Here is a 15,078-nt window from a genome sequence, read left to right as displayed (position 1 = left end):
CCAAACTTCCCGCATTCAGCCTCGAAGTTTCCCACTGCTTTCAGCAACCAGATTCCCACACTGCAGAATACCTGATTATAATTTAGCCGGTTTTAGTGAAATACTCTCTCAAACTTGCAATGAACGGTTTACTTCACGTATGAAATCCTTCATTACTCTCTTAGTGCAGGGTACGTTCCTAACCGAGTGACTTAGGCTCAGAATGGGAAAATCGGATTCTTCCTTAATGTAGGTTGTTACTTACATAAATCCACTCTTTACATTAGTTTCCGTGGGTTTGGGACAAAGACCACTCGGCAAAAGCCAGCGTAGCTGTCTTGTGACCCAGCAGGAGATGCGGGTCGAGTTTAAACGTAAATTTCTCTCAGTAAAGACATTAAACTGTTGCAGAGGTTTTTGCAGTGAATGTAATGGCCCCCCATCTGTCGGTCAGAAACTACAGCTCCTCCGCATTTTATCTCATCCTCATCGCACAGCACCTCTAGCTGTGGGCCTCAGTGCCTGCATGCATGGGAGCTCTTCCAGGCTGAGGAGGAGATGTGACATTAGGTTCCTCGATCAGTAAAATCTTGAAGCAACTTAAATTAATTACACAGTTTTGTGTTTTACTTCACTTGGCATTTGCTGAGTTTGCAGCCAGGCAGGTGGGACACTTCCGATGGTTTTCACTGTAATTCTGCTTATCTTAATTCTCCTGTTAATAAATTGGTTTGGTGCGTAAGTTCTCCAGGAAGAGAAGGAGGTTGAGTCCAAACCTTTAGGAATAATTACAACTGCTTGCAGTCATACAGAAGCCTTCAAAGGCAGCAGAAACTGTTGCTGAAATGTCACCCGTCAGCTTGCAGACCCTTTATCTGAACCTTGTCACAGCAAAGGCTCAGCCACCCGAACGAGCCAGAGCAGCGGCGTGAGAGGCGGCACGTGGGGAGCAGCAGCGTCTCGACAGAGGGCCGGGGTGGGCGAAGCGCCCTGTGAGGATGGAGTCCAGGCTCCCTCAGGGCTGTGTGTCCCATCAGCGGCTCAGCCCTAATGCTGAGGATGGTTTTTTAAAATTAGTTCAAGCGGTGCAGATGGGGTGTGTGGGCAAGGTGAAAGCTAGCCCCCTGCAAAAGTCTGCTTGCGAAGGGACCTTGCAGTCAGTGTAACGTATTAGGACCGATGGCATCATTCACAGGCGTACAGTGAGGTGTTAGGGCAGGCATGTATGAAGGACTCACCCTGCAAACACTGATTTATCTGAGGTCAGCCAGTACACGTGCATGTTGCAGAATCAAACACTTCTCATCTTTCTCTAGTTTGCTGGACACTTTGGAAGTTGGAGGGTGGCAAGTAAGCTGACTTTATGTAAATATGATTTTAGTGTGAGGATCAAGTTAATTCTTTCTGATTTTAACTGCTTGATATGATGTTTAAATCTAAGTGACCTGTAACCTTTAAAATCTTATTGGGATTTTAACACTGGATGCTTTTGATGACTGCTTAAGGGAAATTAATCTGAGAATGATCATTGACAGTCAGCCATCTCCATCAGGTAAGTTTGCAGTAAACTAAATAAATTCTAGCTGGTGGGGGAAGGGAGAGAGCGTCCTGAGAAACTCGCTCCTTCGCTCGCATTGATCATCACCTGCACTGGACTTCATACAGCAGTTTAATCCTATTCTCTCCCTCAAAGGTTTCAAGCCTCTGCAAGATCCTGACTGCTAGGGAACAAAGACTGGTATGTGGTTCCCTCAAAGGTCAGTCATTAACCTGCCCCAACAACAGTTTTAGGAAGATCAAGGCAATGAAGAAAAACTGAGAAAAAGCACTTTCACTTTGGAATGAATTGTTCAAAATGCCCTTATACATTCAGTTTTATTCCCTTTCAGCTCTGCACTTTTTAGTTCCTGCACGTATTTATTTCTCATCAGGAATAATGGCAAGATTTGCTCTCCCAGAGATTTGACCTTAAGTTTACTCTAGCCACAACACTATAGACCATTTCATCAATTATGAATGTACTCGTGTATAGAGGAACTGGTAAGCCAGCTCAGTAATGCTACCTTGTTCTGGAGACTTACCCTTATAAATAAATTAGGGACATATCTTTATGAAATACCAGAAAGAAATAGAAGATGAAAGAAAGAGAGAAAGAGAAAAGAAAGAAAGAGAGGAGAAAGAGAGAACTAGAGAAAGAGAGAGAGAGAACAAGAAAGAAAGAAAGAGAAAAAGAAGAAAGAAAAAGAAAGAAAGAAAGAAAGAAAGAAAGAAAGAAAGAAAGAAAGAAAGAAAGAAAGAAAGAAAGAAAGAAAGAAAGAAAGAAAGAAAGAAAGAGAAAGAAAGAAAGAAAGAAAGAAAGAGAAAGAAGAAAGATGGAAATGAAACAGAAAATCTAGAAAGGGACATTTTTCTAAAGATAAAGGACAGAGGCTAATATCAAAAGTGGCTTCCCTGTGATTTGTATTTTCTGTGCCTGTGTGTCTGTATGTGAGACAATATACTGGACTTGCAGTAGCCAGACTATCAATAAGACATTTATTTCCATAAGTTATTGATGACCCTTTAGCTCACAAGTGACAGGCCAAAGTAGAGCCACGAGCAACTTCTGAAAGGTCATCAATAACAACTGAAAATAAATGTTTTATCCAGTGCCTGCCCATTGTGTGTCCTGTTTATGCAATGCCAGTTTAAGTTTCATCTGGCATAGCTTTTAGTGGGCTGTAACTACCTTAGCTCTTGTCTGGAGCAACCAGGTCTTCCAGCAACAGAGGAAGGAGGACACACACACAGACACACACACAGACAACCCCCCCCACACACACACAGACACACACACATTCCCACTTGCTTGCTTACGCACTTCATGAATACCTTTTGTCAGATGTAGAGGTGAAAGCACGCATCTCTCAGCACATCAGGATGAAACAGTACCCTAAAGAGTGAAAGGAGAGAATGCCACCTTACTAAAACATTAAACACCATGGAGAGTCCTGATGCTGCAAGTGTAAGACCGTTCAGAAGAAAGAAGATATGGAGGGGACAGGGAGAAAAAAAAAAAAAAAAAGGCTGAGATGCAAGGTTGTAAATAAATCATACCTCATGCTAAGATTACAAATACATAATATTCTATTAATGTATTTCTAATAATAATTCATACTGTACTGCAAGGAAGATGGATGCATTGTGTGTGTTAAGTAGTTCCTCGAGGCAAAAGAAAGCTCTTAATGTCTATAAGGAGTCTTTTACTCCCAGTGGAAAAAGACTGCAATGGACACTGGATAAAACCCAGTGGGGACCAAAAATCAACTTTGAATAACCATCACCACTAACCACAATGTCTTTTAATGGAACTTTTGTATTTAAAATTTCAATTTTTCTTATTCTTTTGCATTTTCACATTTAAAAAAAATTTTTTTTGAGAATCAATTCTCAGGAGCTCGATGCAGAGTAACTATTTCAAGAGGCTGGTCTGAAATAAGCTAATGACTTTGCATACAGTTGTGAAACTTCTGCTCACTTGAGCAATCCTTGTACCCACATCCTTACTCAGGCAAATAAGCTCATTAACTTCAAGACAAACTTTCTATATAAGCAAGGATTTGTGCTGCTTTTCAAGTCAATTTCTCCATTGAGGTAAATCAAGAGATTTGCTTGAGTAAAATATATCACTGCTTTAAAGTGTTGAAAGAGCATGTTAGTGGAGTAAAAATTACCAAAATAAATGTCATTAACACTTCAAGGTAAGTATGTGGACACATACTGGTATTGAGGATAACTTGAAATAGTTACTTAGCATAAGCTGTGTGATTACCCAAAATATTCCTATGCATGCACATCATTTAGCTTTAAGAAAACAAAGTCAAAACTGTAAGGAAATTTGCATGTTGAAGCATTTTTAACAGCAATTTTGAATATGTCTTTAAGATACTTTTGCGTAGTTTGCTCCCTGCGCAAGAACCAAAAACATGAAGAATTGCTATACAATTACTCTAAAATGGAACATAACATTCATTCCCATTTCTTATAAAGGAAAATTAGTAAATCACAGAATATATTTAACTGTGAAGAATTGCAGTTCATGGATCATTGTTCAATATTCTCCTTACATCCATCTTTCTTTTTTTCTGCATCTCCAGCCATTTACACTCTGCAATGTATACCTTGATTTAAATTCACAGTGCTACACAGTGGTTTTCATTAGACAATCCTGTTGTCCTAAAAAATATATAAGGTCATTTTAGTATCTACTATTGCTGGAATTAAAACCTCTGAGTGTGACCCTGTCTACCTAAAGAAGACATTACCCATCGTTGCTTTTTTTCTTGCTCTCTAAACATGAAATCCTGCAAGAGCTGTTTTCTGTCAACAAAAGCTGAGGGCTCTTGTTTTCTTAAGTGACAACTTTCTCAGAAGCCATGCAGGCTATAAAGAATGAACACAGAAAGCATCCTACCACAAATTAATACAAAATTCACCTTTTTAGCAGACTGCTTTTTCAAACACACACAAGTACATAAGCAAGTTAAAACGGTACTATGATCCTATAAATAATCTCCTACTATTGTACTATTTCTTCTGCAGATGGAAGAGAAGAATAAGGAAGAGCCTTTTGCTTCTGTTACTGAGCACTTGGTAGATCCTCACATGTTATGGCAACAGGAACACTATAGCAGGTAAATAAATAGATAATAAGGTTACACAGAATTTGGCATGCATTGGAAGTGCATGGCATGGCCCATAAACAACTGCGGTCAGGGGATTTGAAGATACATTGAAAAGCTTCCCCTCCACACACACAGCCACCTGACTTGAATTTCTAGTTCTTTCTAACTTCTGTTCCCAGCGATGACACTGATGTGACTTGAACCAACTCAATGAACAGCATTTTCTATAGTGCTCTAAGTATTGGTAAGGCTGTCACTAGCATGAAGCAAAATGCAGAATTGTGCGTTAATATTTGGCAAGCAGGTGATATCTGAAAGTGACACTGACCCATAAAAGTACTTTGAGAACCAACTGACTGCAGTCACAGAAAACACTGACACATTTGCATCAATGCAGAGGAAGAGAAGCTCTCTGTGTCTACCTTGGATGTCCCTCCACTTTGGGAAAGGCTGTCTTTGCAGTCAGGGAGAGAGAGGTGATTTCTTCTTTTAATTTAAAAAAAGTAGAAAATATTAAAAAATATAAAGCCCAAAGATTTTTAAGAATTCCTTAGAACGCTCGTGGAGAACAAAAACCAAGTATGTTAGTATTAGCTTTCAAAATGTAAAATGTATTAGTGCAAAGTATTGCTATTGTTTCTGCAGGGGTTTTTTGTGGTATGAACTTAGACTGCTTTCGCTTATGAAGCTCTTCAGGTCCCCTGAAAATAAATACCAGTATCACTGGTGTAATGATAACATATGCAGATGAGCATGTACACATCCAGATACTTATTTAATTTAGGTCGATTTGCTCATTGTCCCTGTAGGCTGCATTATTTATGTGATTATAGAGCTCTTAATGCAAACTCATAACAAACATGAAAATAATGTGAGGCGGTGTCATACCATCAGTTTTCGGGCAGATTGGCTAAGGATTTCTGTCTACAAACAAAGGGCATGACATTGCACATAAATCTGATCTAAATCTACACAAAATAAAATTAAAGTTAAAGTTAAGACTCCAAATTCAATCTGTTACTATGTAACTCAGTTTAATGTAGTGTTCCTCAGGAAGCTGCTCCGAATACTCCTAAATTATTTTCCCCTTCCCCAGAATAAGCATCTTGATTGCTTATATTTGGACCACACTGCAGAAGGTTGTCAATATGAGTTATCTTTCTTGCCACAGGCTTGCTTTAGTCAACGCAGAAATCTGACATTACCCAACAAACCCAGTGTTTCTGGTCACCTGAACAAAGCAACCTTCTGAAATGACATTAGCCTTCAGCCGACATACAGCCACCAGCAAAATGCCAGGGCGTCTGTCAGTGACATACCAATGCTGTCTGCTGCCACAGCCTTTCGAAGGGAGGAGGTGCGTTTGCACAAATTTCTACGGCATAGCCATGCTGGAGGCAGCGCATCAAGAAAAGCTCTGGTAGATACTAACCCCATTACAGTCTTTTTTTTATCATCTCCACTAATTGAGATAAAATATTTCTTTATGCATTTATTTCCATCTTTGTGTAGAAAAGAGCTTACATAAACATCAAGGGGTTTTTTTAAGGAGAAGGTTTTTTTAATCTGTTCCTCATCTCTCCAAAATGTTTGTCACCACGTGATTTTTTGTAGCATACTAAACTGAAGGAAAGCATAAAGAGGTGGGTTAGCGTACGCTCCTGTCATTAGAAGGATGCTCTAAACTGGACAACTACATGAACATGCAAAAAAAAAAAAACCTCTTGTCTGTGAAGAGCTGTTGTGAGCAACCAACAAACACTTTTCTTTTTATTTTATATTAACCTTCATGCACAGAGGCCAATGGGGAGGTTTAAGTTCTTGAGAATCTCTTAGATTTTCTCATTAAACAGAAAATTCTGTCCTGACCACAACCAGAGAATGAGAAAAAATCCCACCATGTTAAGTGAAGTGTGTGAGTTGAATTTAGATTTTGGATTTGAGGAAAATAGGGAGAACAATGCTGAAGATGAGTCGTGCTATTTGGGGAAAAGGTTTGCATTAAGAAGGGTTTGGAAGAGCTCTGATGACAAATTCTCCCTGGTGAGGAGTGGTACCAGAAGACCGATGGATTTTGGTCTGTTGGTAGTCTGGAAAGCGAGGTGACTTCTCTGTGCTCCCTGAATGCCCGATGGATCTTCCCTGACCCATTCTAAGGACCATGGGCTGTCACTGCGAAGGAGCCCACAGTCTCACCTCCAGCCTGGTGTCCAAGGGGACACAGGCATGCAGGAATAATAATCCAGTGAAAGATTTATATGTTCTTTCCTCCATCTCACTCCCCCACCCAATTTTTCATTTCATATCACTATCCCCTGTTGCCAAGAGGAGTTTATCTATGGTGTTTGATAAGGGAGCACTAAACACATTACAGCGCTATTTTAAATGACATCACAACTAACTAGATATTTTAATTGAAGGTAAATAACCAACATTATTGCCTTTTGAATGATAGCAATAGTGGAGAGTAATGGCACCACTGAGGAATCAATTGCTATTTCTCTCATAAACCATAAACCATTCAGAGATTTATAATGCTTTTTTAATGATCAGCCCTTCTAGGTGTTGAGCAGCTCCTCTGAGATCCTGAGTCTTCTGGCTGCCTGCTGAAGTCAACAGGAGTGGGGGGTGGGGCATCTCAGTATCACATATCTTTGTGCCCACCAGGATGAAACTTGTCACACCAGTTACCAGCCTCAAGCAAAGGAAAGCTTGGGATTTTACCGCACTGCTCTGATACAGTGTGCCCCAAGCCCCGAAACAGGGACACTTAACCACTGTTTCATAACCTGCTTAAGAATAAAAAATGCATTGTGCATTTGTGTGCATTTCATGCCCTCTTAAGGTAGGTATAGCAAGTAGCCTTGTGTAAGAAACCACGTTGATTGCTTGCTTCCCTCTGCATACGTAAGTGTGTTCCCTTCAAATTTTATCCGTCCTGAGACTATTTTAACTAATATGGTACTATCCAATGCACCGGTTGGTTCAGCAGCATCATATCGTGCACAAACATCTGTGGATCCAGAGTGCTGTCAGAGGAAACGTCCCATGTTCTGCGCTTGGAATGACTGTCCCCCTTCTGTGGTGCCATGACCCAGAGACAGTGTCAGTGTCTCAGGTTTATTTTTTCAGCTGGAGTCAATAGCATATTCATATGCTCAGACTTCTGCTGTCAAATTCAGCCTACATTACTCATTCTCATCAAGTTCAATGGGATTATCCTCATGATAAAGGGGACATAAGGCCAGGCATTATGTTTTCATTTTTAAGTTGCTTTACTTTGGTTTTGAATCAAAAGCATCTTTTTTAAGCTCCAGAGAGCACCTATGATGTGATCTGAACTCATCAGTTCTCTATTAATGGACCAAACTGGTCCATTCAAGCTTTATCAAGGATCTTGTGATAATATTGCAAGAGTTGGTTACAGTGGAAATGAATCTCAACTCTGGATGTGGGAAGAGAGCACACAAAAACCCAGCCAAGACAGATGAACTTCTCCAGCCAGCCAGGAAGGGACCACATGCTCAAAGATACACAGAATTTATTTCAAAAATCCAAACTTGGTCTGGTGAAAAACAGGAGCATTAATCCCCATATACTCATGTCATGAAAAATATTGCTATTAACAGGACAAAAGCACGAACAGTAGCCACTGTCCCTCTCTTGTGTACATCTTCAGGGATGAAGAGTTTCACTATGCCTACCTCCACTGCTAACATTCTGGGGTTTCCAACCCATTTCTAGAGCAATTTACTTAGCATCTGCTGCACATCCAACCTAATTTTTGAAAAAGCAGCCGACCCAACCTGCTCCCACTTAAGTCAATGACAAAACTCCCATTGACTTCAAGGAGAGCAAAAGCAGACCGGTTGTTAATGGGGAATTGGTGCCTATTGTTCAGCCGAGCATGTCGGACTAGCATGTATCAACTTCATGAGTATCAAAGGGAGTTACTAGAGGAAATCCCCTGAATATTTATGCGATAGTTGGGAGGGGAGGGCTGTTTTTCCCTCTCCCACATATCTCTACTGTGATATGTTAGCTATGTGAACGCACACAGTCTTTTTGCAACTTTGCTTACAGACCCTCAGATTTCCCTTCGTACCCTCTGCGGTGGAAGGAGCCCGATGGAAAAAGAGGTCTGCAGGATATCATGTTTTTTCACGGGTTTCCAGAAATACTGAGTCATCTTCAAGAGCCAGTGTGGTCTCAGCGGATTTGCTATAGTGCTGCTACAGTGTGCGTGTGTGCGTGTGCGAGTGTGTGTGTGTGTACAGAAATAATCTGTCCAAATTAGTTTGGGAGAACTAAAGGGGAACCAGTTACATACTGGGGTTTCCTAGAGATGTCCAGTGAGATCAGAGGAGCTCCCACTGGGGATTCAGAGCAAACAGAACAACCCAGTGTTACAGTGTATCTAGTTTCACGCACATTTTAATTAACTGGGACCAGCAAGATTTGAGCTTGCAGGCTCACCGTAATTCACAAATCTTTTTTTTTTTTTTTTTTTTTAGACAGCACATCTAGTCTGACCCTGTTACCAGGACTCTGGGAAACAAAGTGTACCCAAAGTGTAACCATAATGCATGCTTTAAGGCCCGTACGTATTTCCACCTTGGGAAACTGGGAGACTGCAGGGAGCGGAGTTTCACAGAATAAAAGCAACGACTGCGGCAGAATTGGGATCATCCAGCCCATAGTTAATGGAAATACATCTTCCCATCACATCGCCATGATGTAGCATACAAATCTAGACCTCAGTCAGACAAAGATTTACACCACGCACTTAGATTTTGTGCAAGAGGAGCCCAACTGCCATGGATGGCACTGGTAATGTGGGACAAAATAAGGAAAACAAGAGTGTGAGTATTTGTAAGCAGCGCCTCAAAACGCGTTTTTAAAGAGTGAGAGAGAATGAAAGTGTGCTTCATTATACCCTTCAGATGATCCAGTCTCACCGCTCATTCAAGTTCTGGGTTTGACAGCTTCCCACTGTATCCTTTATATATCACCCGTTGTGACTAAGCATTGAGGGGACATGCAATCATTAATCACCATTATGGATTTCTTCCCTTCTGTTGGGTTTGACTTACAAGCTTAGGGGCAGATCCTGCAGCCTTTACTCCTTCCTGCAGTCCTTTGCCCGAGCAGTCAGCCCTGCTTCACTCACCGAGAGCTCGAAGTGCTGCAGCATCTGTAGGATCGGGCGCTGAGTTTCTTACACCAGCGTCCCATTCAACTATGCAATGGCTCTTAATCCTTAGCAGGAATTAACAGAAAGTTTGAATGCTGCATTATTAAATTAAAAGGTTACAATCTGCCACGAGACGACTTAAGCAGGACTCAGGAGTATGTGTCTGTTAATTTTAATGCTCTGTCTCAAAGTACAGAACTCTGGACATTTCCAGCATCATATTTAAAACATGGTACATCTACTAATACGTGATCTGGTGCATTAATGGACCAAATTAAGTTACAGGTATGAATTTTACATAAAACGGATTAATATTATATGTCATGGAGGAATTTTAAATACTCCATCTCCATGCATTTTTAATAGTTATGTGCTCTAATTTAATGTTCCCAGGCACTGCATTGCTTGAAGTCCCTAAACCCTCCTCCTTCCCTCTCTCCCCCTCCCTCCCTCCCTCCCTCCCTCCCAAGTTTTGCTTGGGATTTTCCCTGCCTTTCAAGCGGCGTCCCGAAGTCCCTCAAAATATGTGCAAAGCCGGGCTGGGTCTCCGACACCGGGAGGATAAAAACGCGTTTCGCGACCCGAGGAGATGCCACCCCTCCCGGGGGGGGAGGAGCGGGACGGAGGGACGGGCAGCCGCCTTCCTCCGGGCGGGCGGCGGGGAGCGGCGCCGGTGGCGCGGGGCTGCGCTCGTCCCCGCGGAGCTGCGCTCGCCCCCGCGGAGCTGCGCGCCGGACCGCGGGGGCGGCGCGGGGAGCCGCTGGGCGGCGGGGCCCGCCCGCATTCCCGCAGTCCTTCCTCCCCGGGACCGCCTTCCTCCTCTTCCTCCTCCGCCGCCGCCTCCCCCCCCGGGGGTCAGCGCCAGCCGCCCGCCCGCCCCCCCCAGCAGCGCCCCCGCCTCCCTGGCCCCGCCGCCATTGGCCGGCGCCGCGTTCCACGGGGGGACGCGGCGCCCTGATTGGCTGCGGCGCGGCACGGCGGCGCCCCCCCGCGCTCCCCGCGCCGCGCTCGCCTTGCCCCGCCGCGGCGGCGCCCCCGCCCCCCCCCGGCGCCGCCCGCCGCGCCCCGCGCTATATAGCGGGCGGCGCGGGCAGCGGCGGCGGCAGAGGCGGCCGCGGTGGTGGTTGAGCAGCCGGGAAGGGAGAGGTGGTTCTGGGTTTGTTTTTTTTTTTTCTGGCGGCACCGCTGTTGTCGCGCGGCCCTGCGAGCACCTCTCGTTGCGTCCCCGGGGGGGCGGGGGGGCCGCCGGTAAAGCCAGCGAGGCTGCGGCCGTGCCCCGCTCCCATCGCCTTGCGGGGCGGTGTGTGCGCGGCTGCCCGAGGTCGCGGGAGGCGGCAGCGGTGGTGGAGAGGGAGGTCTCCCTCCCTCCCTCCCTGCGGCATCATGAAAGCCGTGAGTCCCGTCCGGCACCCCAGCCGCAAGGCGCAGCCCGGCGTGGCGGGCGGCGGCGGGGGACACCCGGCCCTGCGGTGCCTGGCCGAGCACAGCGGCTGCAAGGGGGGCCCGCCGTCGGGCGAGGAGCCGGCGGCGCTGTGCCTGCAGTGCGATATGAATGACTGTTACAGCCGGCTGAGGAAGCTGGTGCCCACCATCCCGCCCAACAAGAGGGTCAGCAAAGTGGAGATCCTGCAGCATGTCATCGACTACATCCTCGACCTGCAGCTGGCTCTGGAGACGCACCCGGCGCTGCTCCGGCAGCAGCAGCAGCAGCCGCCCGCCCTGCACCCGGGCAGCTGTCCCGCGGGCACCCCCAGGACCCCGCTGACAGCCCTCAACACTGACCCGGTAAGAGGTGCGTGCCACGCCAGCCCGCGGAGCGGGGCGCGGAGCGGGGCAGCGGCATGGCCCGGCGGGCAGCACCGGCCGCCCTGGGAGCGCCCCGGTGATGCCTCCCCGCTGCCGGCCCCGTGGCTCTGCCGAGGGGCCGCAGCCCCCGGAGGGTACGGGCCAGACGGGCGCAGAAACGCCCCGGTGGTGCGCGGTGGGTGCCCGCATCCCCTCGGTGCAGGCAGGCACCCGCACGGTGTTTACCGTGTAATTACAGCCTCTCGAGGGAGCAGCTGTAATCAGCGTGTTTGCACACACGGGAGCAGACGCGGTGCTCCTGCGCTTCCCAGCCCTCCGCTGAGTGTAGCGAGTGCGGGCGGGTTTGGGGGCTGTGCACACTGACCGCCCTCGGCGCAGCGTGCTCGGAATTTGAGGGGGAAACGGGGAGCGTCTCCCCTTCGCGGGACCCCCGTGGCAGCCCGGGCGCGGCGGGGGGCGGCGTGCCCCGGCAGCCCCCTCTGCTCTATCCCCCCTCCCCGGGCTGGTGCCCGCCTGTGCCCCCGCTGCAGCCGGGTGCTCCCGGGAGCGGCTCCCCGGGCAGGGCTGTGGCAGAACGCGGAGGGGGGATCTGGGGAGTGGGGGGGAAGCTCCACGTCCTTGTCCCCCACTTCTAACTTGCCGTGTTTCGTGGCTGCGCAGGCTGGCTCTGTTAACAAGCCGGGGGACAGCATCCTCTGCCGCTGAGCGCCGCTCCCAGGTGAGTGCCGGGCATCCGCGGGGCCGCGGCGTCGGGGGTGGGGGGGGTGGGGGTGCGCGCAGCCCTCCGCGGCGCAGCGCCGGGGCTCGGCGGGGCCGCACCGCCTCCCTCCGGGTAGCCCGCCGAAGGGGGACCTGAGCCCGGTGAGAAATCTTTGCAGGAGGCTTTGGGGTTTTATTTTTAATTACCGGGTGGTTATTTTATTTTCTTTAATTACCGGGTGGTGGTTTTTTTTCTTCCCCCAAACACCCTTCCCCCCCCCCCTCTCCCCCCGCCCCCCCCCCCCCCCCCCCCTCGAAAGCGCTTCTGGCTGCGGCGTGCAGCTGCGCATCCCTCCGCCTGGCCCAGCCTGGGAGCTGCGGTTGTTGTTTGACCTGGTTTGTTTTGGGTTGTTGATCAAGCATGTCTTGTGTTGTGCTGGTGGCGCCAGTCGGTCTGGAGCGGAGCGGTTCACACACCCCCTCTATTCATTCCTCTCCCACAGGTGTGCGGCGGCGGCGGCGCCGCGCAGAGGCACCGCGGGGGGCGGGCGGCGGCGGGGGGGGGCCCGGCCCGGCCCCGCCGCACCGGAGGAAGGAGCCATCCAACCCCCCCCATCTCCCCCCGAGCAGTTCCCATGCTTCATCCCTGCAGAGCCAGCCTTTCCACCGTGTCGCACGGCCGTAGCGGTCCCGTCCCCGTCCCCCGTCCCGTTCCGCCCCCCCCCCCCGTCTCTTCTCTTCGTTCCCGACCCGACGTGAGCGGTGCGGCCCGCAGGGGCAGGAGCCGCTCGGACTCGAGCAGCAAAAAGTTGCCTCTTTGCCCCGGGATAGAGGACCGAGCCTAAACCAGACTTTAGAAGCGTTATAACTCTTAAGGGACCGAGCAGCTGAATCTCGAAGCTTTACTAATCTCCCAGAGCATTTGTAGATATATTTGACATCTATTGTTTAAAATAGATGGATTTTATTGGGGCCCAGGGAACTTTCTTCTCCCTGCAGGAATGTTACATACTGTATAGATAAAGGAGTGACATTTCATACTGTGTATATATAGAGATGTTCTATAAGTGTGAGAAAAGTATATGCTTTAATAGACTACTGTAATTATAAAATATTTTTAATTAAATATTTTTTTGTAAATATTATAAAGGTGTGTATGTTTTTTTTAAATCTGTGGGAATATCTCTTTAGAAAACCACAGCTCGAGTACGGAGCTGCTAATATGGAAGTATCTTGAATGTTTAGGGCTTTTCTTGTCCCCAAATGTCCTTTAGACTCAGAAGTTACAGCTGTAGCTAATGGTCCTGCATGATTGCATGAGATGTCTAATTGCAAATAAACTTGTTTGGAGTCCATACAAACGTGTTTTCCTCAATCTAGACTTAAAATGTTAGTAAGTGTATTATACATTTTGAGACTACACTTTTGTCATTTAGGCACAGGGGTTTTTAGTGCATTCTATAAGAGTAGCAGTAAGATGTAGTGTTTTTTACCGAGAACAGAATAACAAACCCTATCTAGTTTTTGCATTATGGGGGCAATGCTTTAGATCTTTAATCAGCTTTTTTAAAAATCTGCTGTTGCATCAGATCAAGAAATTTGTTATGGAACTTCATTTAGCACCAAAAGGTTTTATGGCAAACTTGTGTTCCTACAACCGAATTGCTTAAAAAATGCTTCCTAATTGCGTAAAAAGTGAAAACAGTTCTCTGCTTGCAACCAAAGGGCAAACCATTATCAAAAACAGTTGCTGTTTCCTTCGTCCAAAGAGTATTAATACCGAACTGCAGAAAGGCACATGGGCAAAGTCATTATGATCAGTGATGTAAATTCATCTTAAAATCAACTTAAGTAGACCAAAAATCGGCTAACTGCGTCAAGATTATTTTTCTAGTACAAAATGACTTACATTTCACTGCAGCTATGTTACAGTTAAAATCCTGTTTAATCTCTGTGATGTGTAACTACTACATGTGAACATTAAACTAGATTTACCTGTCTTTAACTGTGATTCTTCAGCTTATTTCTTCAATCCTCTGAATTTGCACATTCTCTTCACTTTTTTTGTACATACCATTTGATGGGCGAATTAATTTTACAGCAGGCTTTTGTACAATCAAGTCTTAACAGACTGTAAACTCATGTCCAGGCTCAGTGAAAGATGCTCATCTTGTGTGATCAGTAGCCTGCGCGCTAGTGAAACGGGATTTTCGGAGTGGGAGAATTAAGTAGGATTTAATTGGGTGCTTTGTAAATAGCTAGCCAACTGTGTGTGTAACATGGTCTGTTTGACTAAAAAAGAGGATTTGTTTCAGATTATACGAGTGTCAAAAGTACTATAACCCAAGGGATGACTTCTATTAAGTTAAATATTTATAAGGAAATTAAGTACTGGGGTCATTAGCTGTGATAATGTCAACAAGATGAACATTTTCTTAATCAAAATAATGGCGTAAAGATCAAATAAAAAAGTGGCTAACACATCTGAAAACATACAGCCTCCTGTCACTGTAAATGCATTGAAGGCAGGGGCGTCTCACAGGCTGAGCCCTGACTCGAGGGATGGGAAGTGGGTCCCCCTGCATTGTTTTCCCCCAGCTTGGATGTTACAGTAGTTTAATGAGCAAAATACATGTTCTTGTAAAATTAAGTCATAAGCCTCTCGTCCTGTGTCTCCCAACTAATTCAATGCCAGTAAGAATGCTATCAATTGGATTTTTTACTGCAGTTTGGGAA

The 15,078-nt window shown here is 46.3% G+C and overlaps 1 protein-coding gene across 2 annotated transcripts; it reads left to right on the top strand.

Annotated features, from left to right (window-relative positions):
* The first annotated feature begins 10,951 nt into the window (after window positions 1–10,951).
* Window positions 10,952–14,347, top strand: ID4 (inhibitor of DNA binding 4). Of its 2 annotated transcripts, none has more exons than XM_074870903.1 (3): window positions 10,952–11,622; window positions 12,304–12,361; window positions 12,846–14,347. In XM_074870903.1, the coding sequence occupies exons 1-2, from the start codon at window positions 11,221–11,223 to the stop codon at window positions 12,346–12,348; spliced, it is 447 nt and encodes a 148-aa protein (XP_074727004.1). In that variant the 5' UTR covers window positions 10,952–11,220; the 3' UTR covers window positions 12,349–12,361; window positions 12,846–14,347. The 2 variants fall into 2 exon arrangements, with proteins under 2 accessions (XP_074727004.1, XP_074727012.1); XM_074870911.1 differs by having other exon boundaries at window positions 10,952–11,629.
* The last annotated feature ends 731 nt before the right edge of the window (window positions 14,348–15,078 follow it).

This window comes from Strix uralensis, chromosome 1 (assembly GCF_047716275.1).
Source record: "Strix uralensis isolate ZFMK-TIS-50842 chromosome 1, bStrUra1, whole genome shotgun sequence".
Taxonomy (NCBI): Eukaryota; Metazoa; Chordata; class Aves; order Strigiformes; family Strigidae; genus Strix; species Strix uralensis.
The sequence above is the reverse complement of the archived record's forward strand: the minus strand, read 5'-3'. Positions and strand labels throughout refer to the sequence as shown.

What these genes read in the sequence shown, in the direction of transcription:
- ID4 (XM_074870903.1), top strand. Translation starts at nt 11,221, where the DNA reads ATGAAAGCCGTGAGTCCCGTCCGGCACCCCAGCCGCAAGGCGCAGCCC. An exon ending in CAGCCCTCAACACTGACCCG is followed by an intron (nt 11,623 to 12,303) that starts GTAAGAGGTGCG and finishes GTGGCTGCGCAG; the next exon opens with GCTGGCTCTGTTAACAAGCC.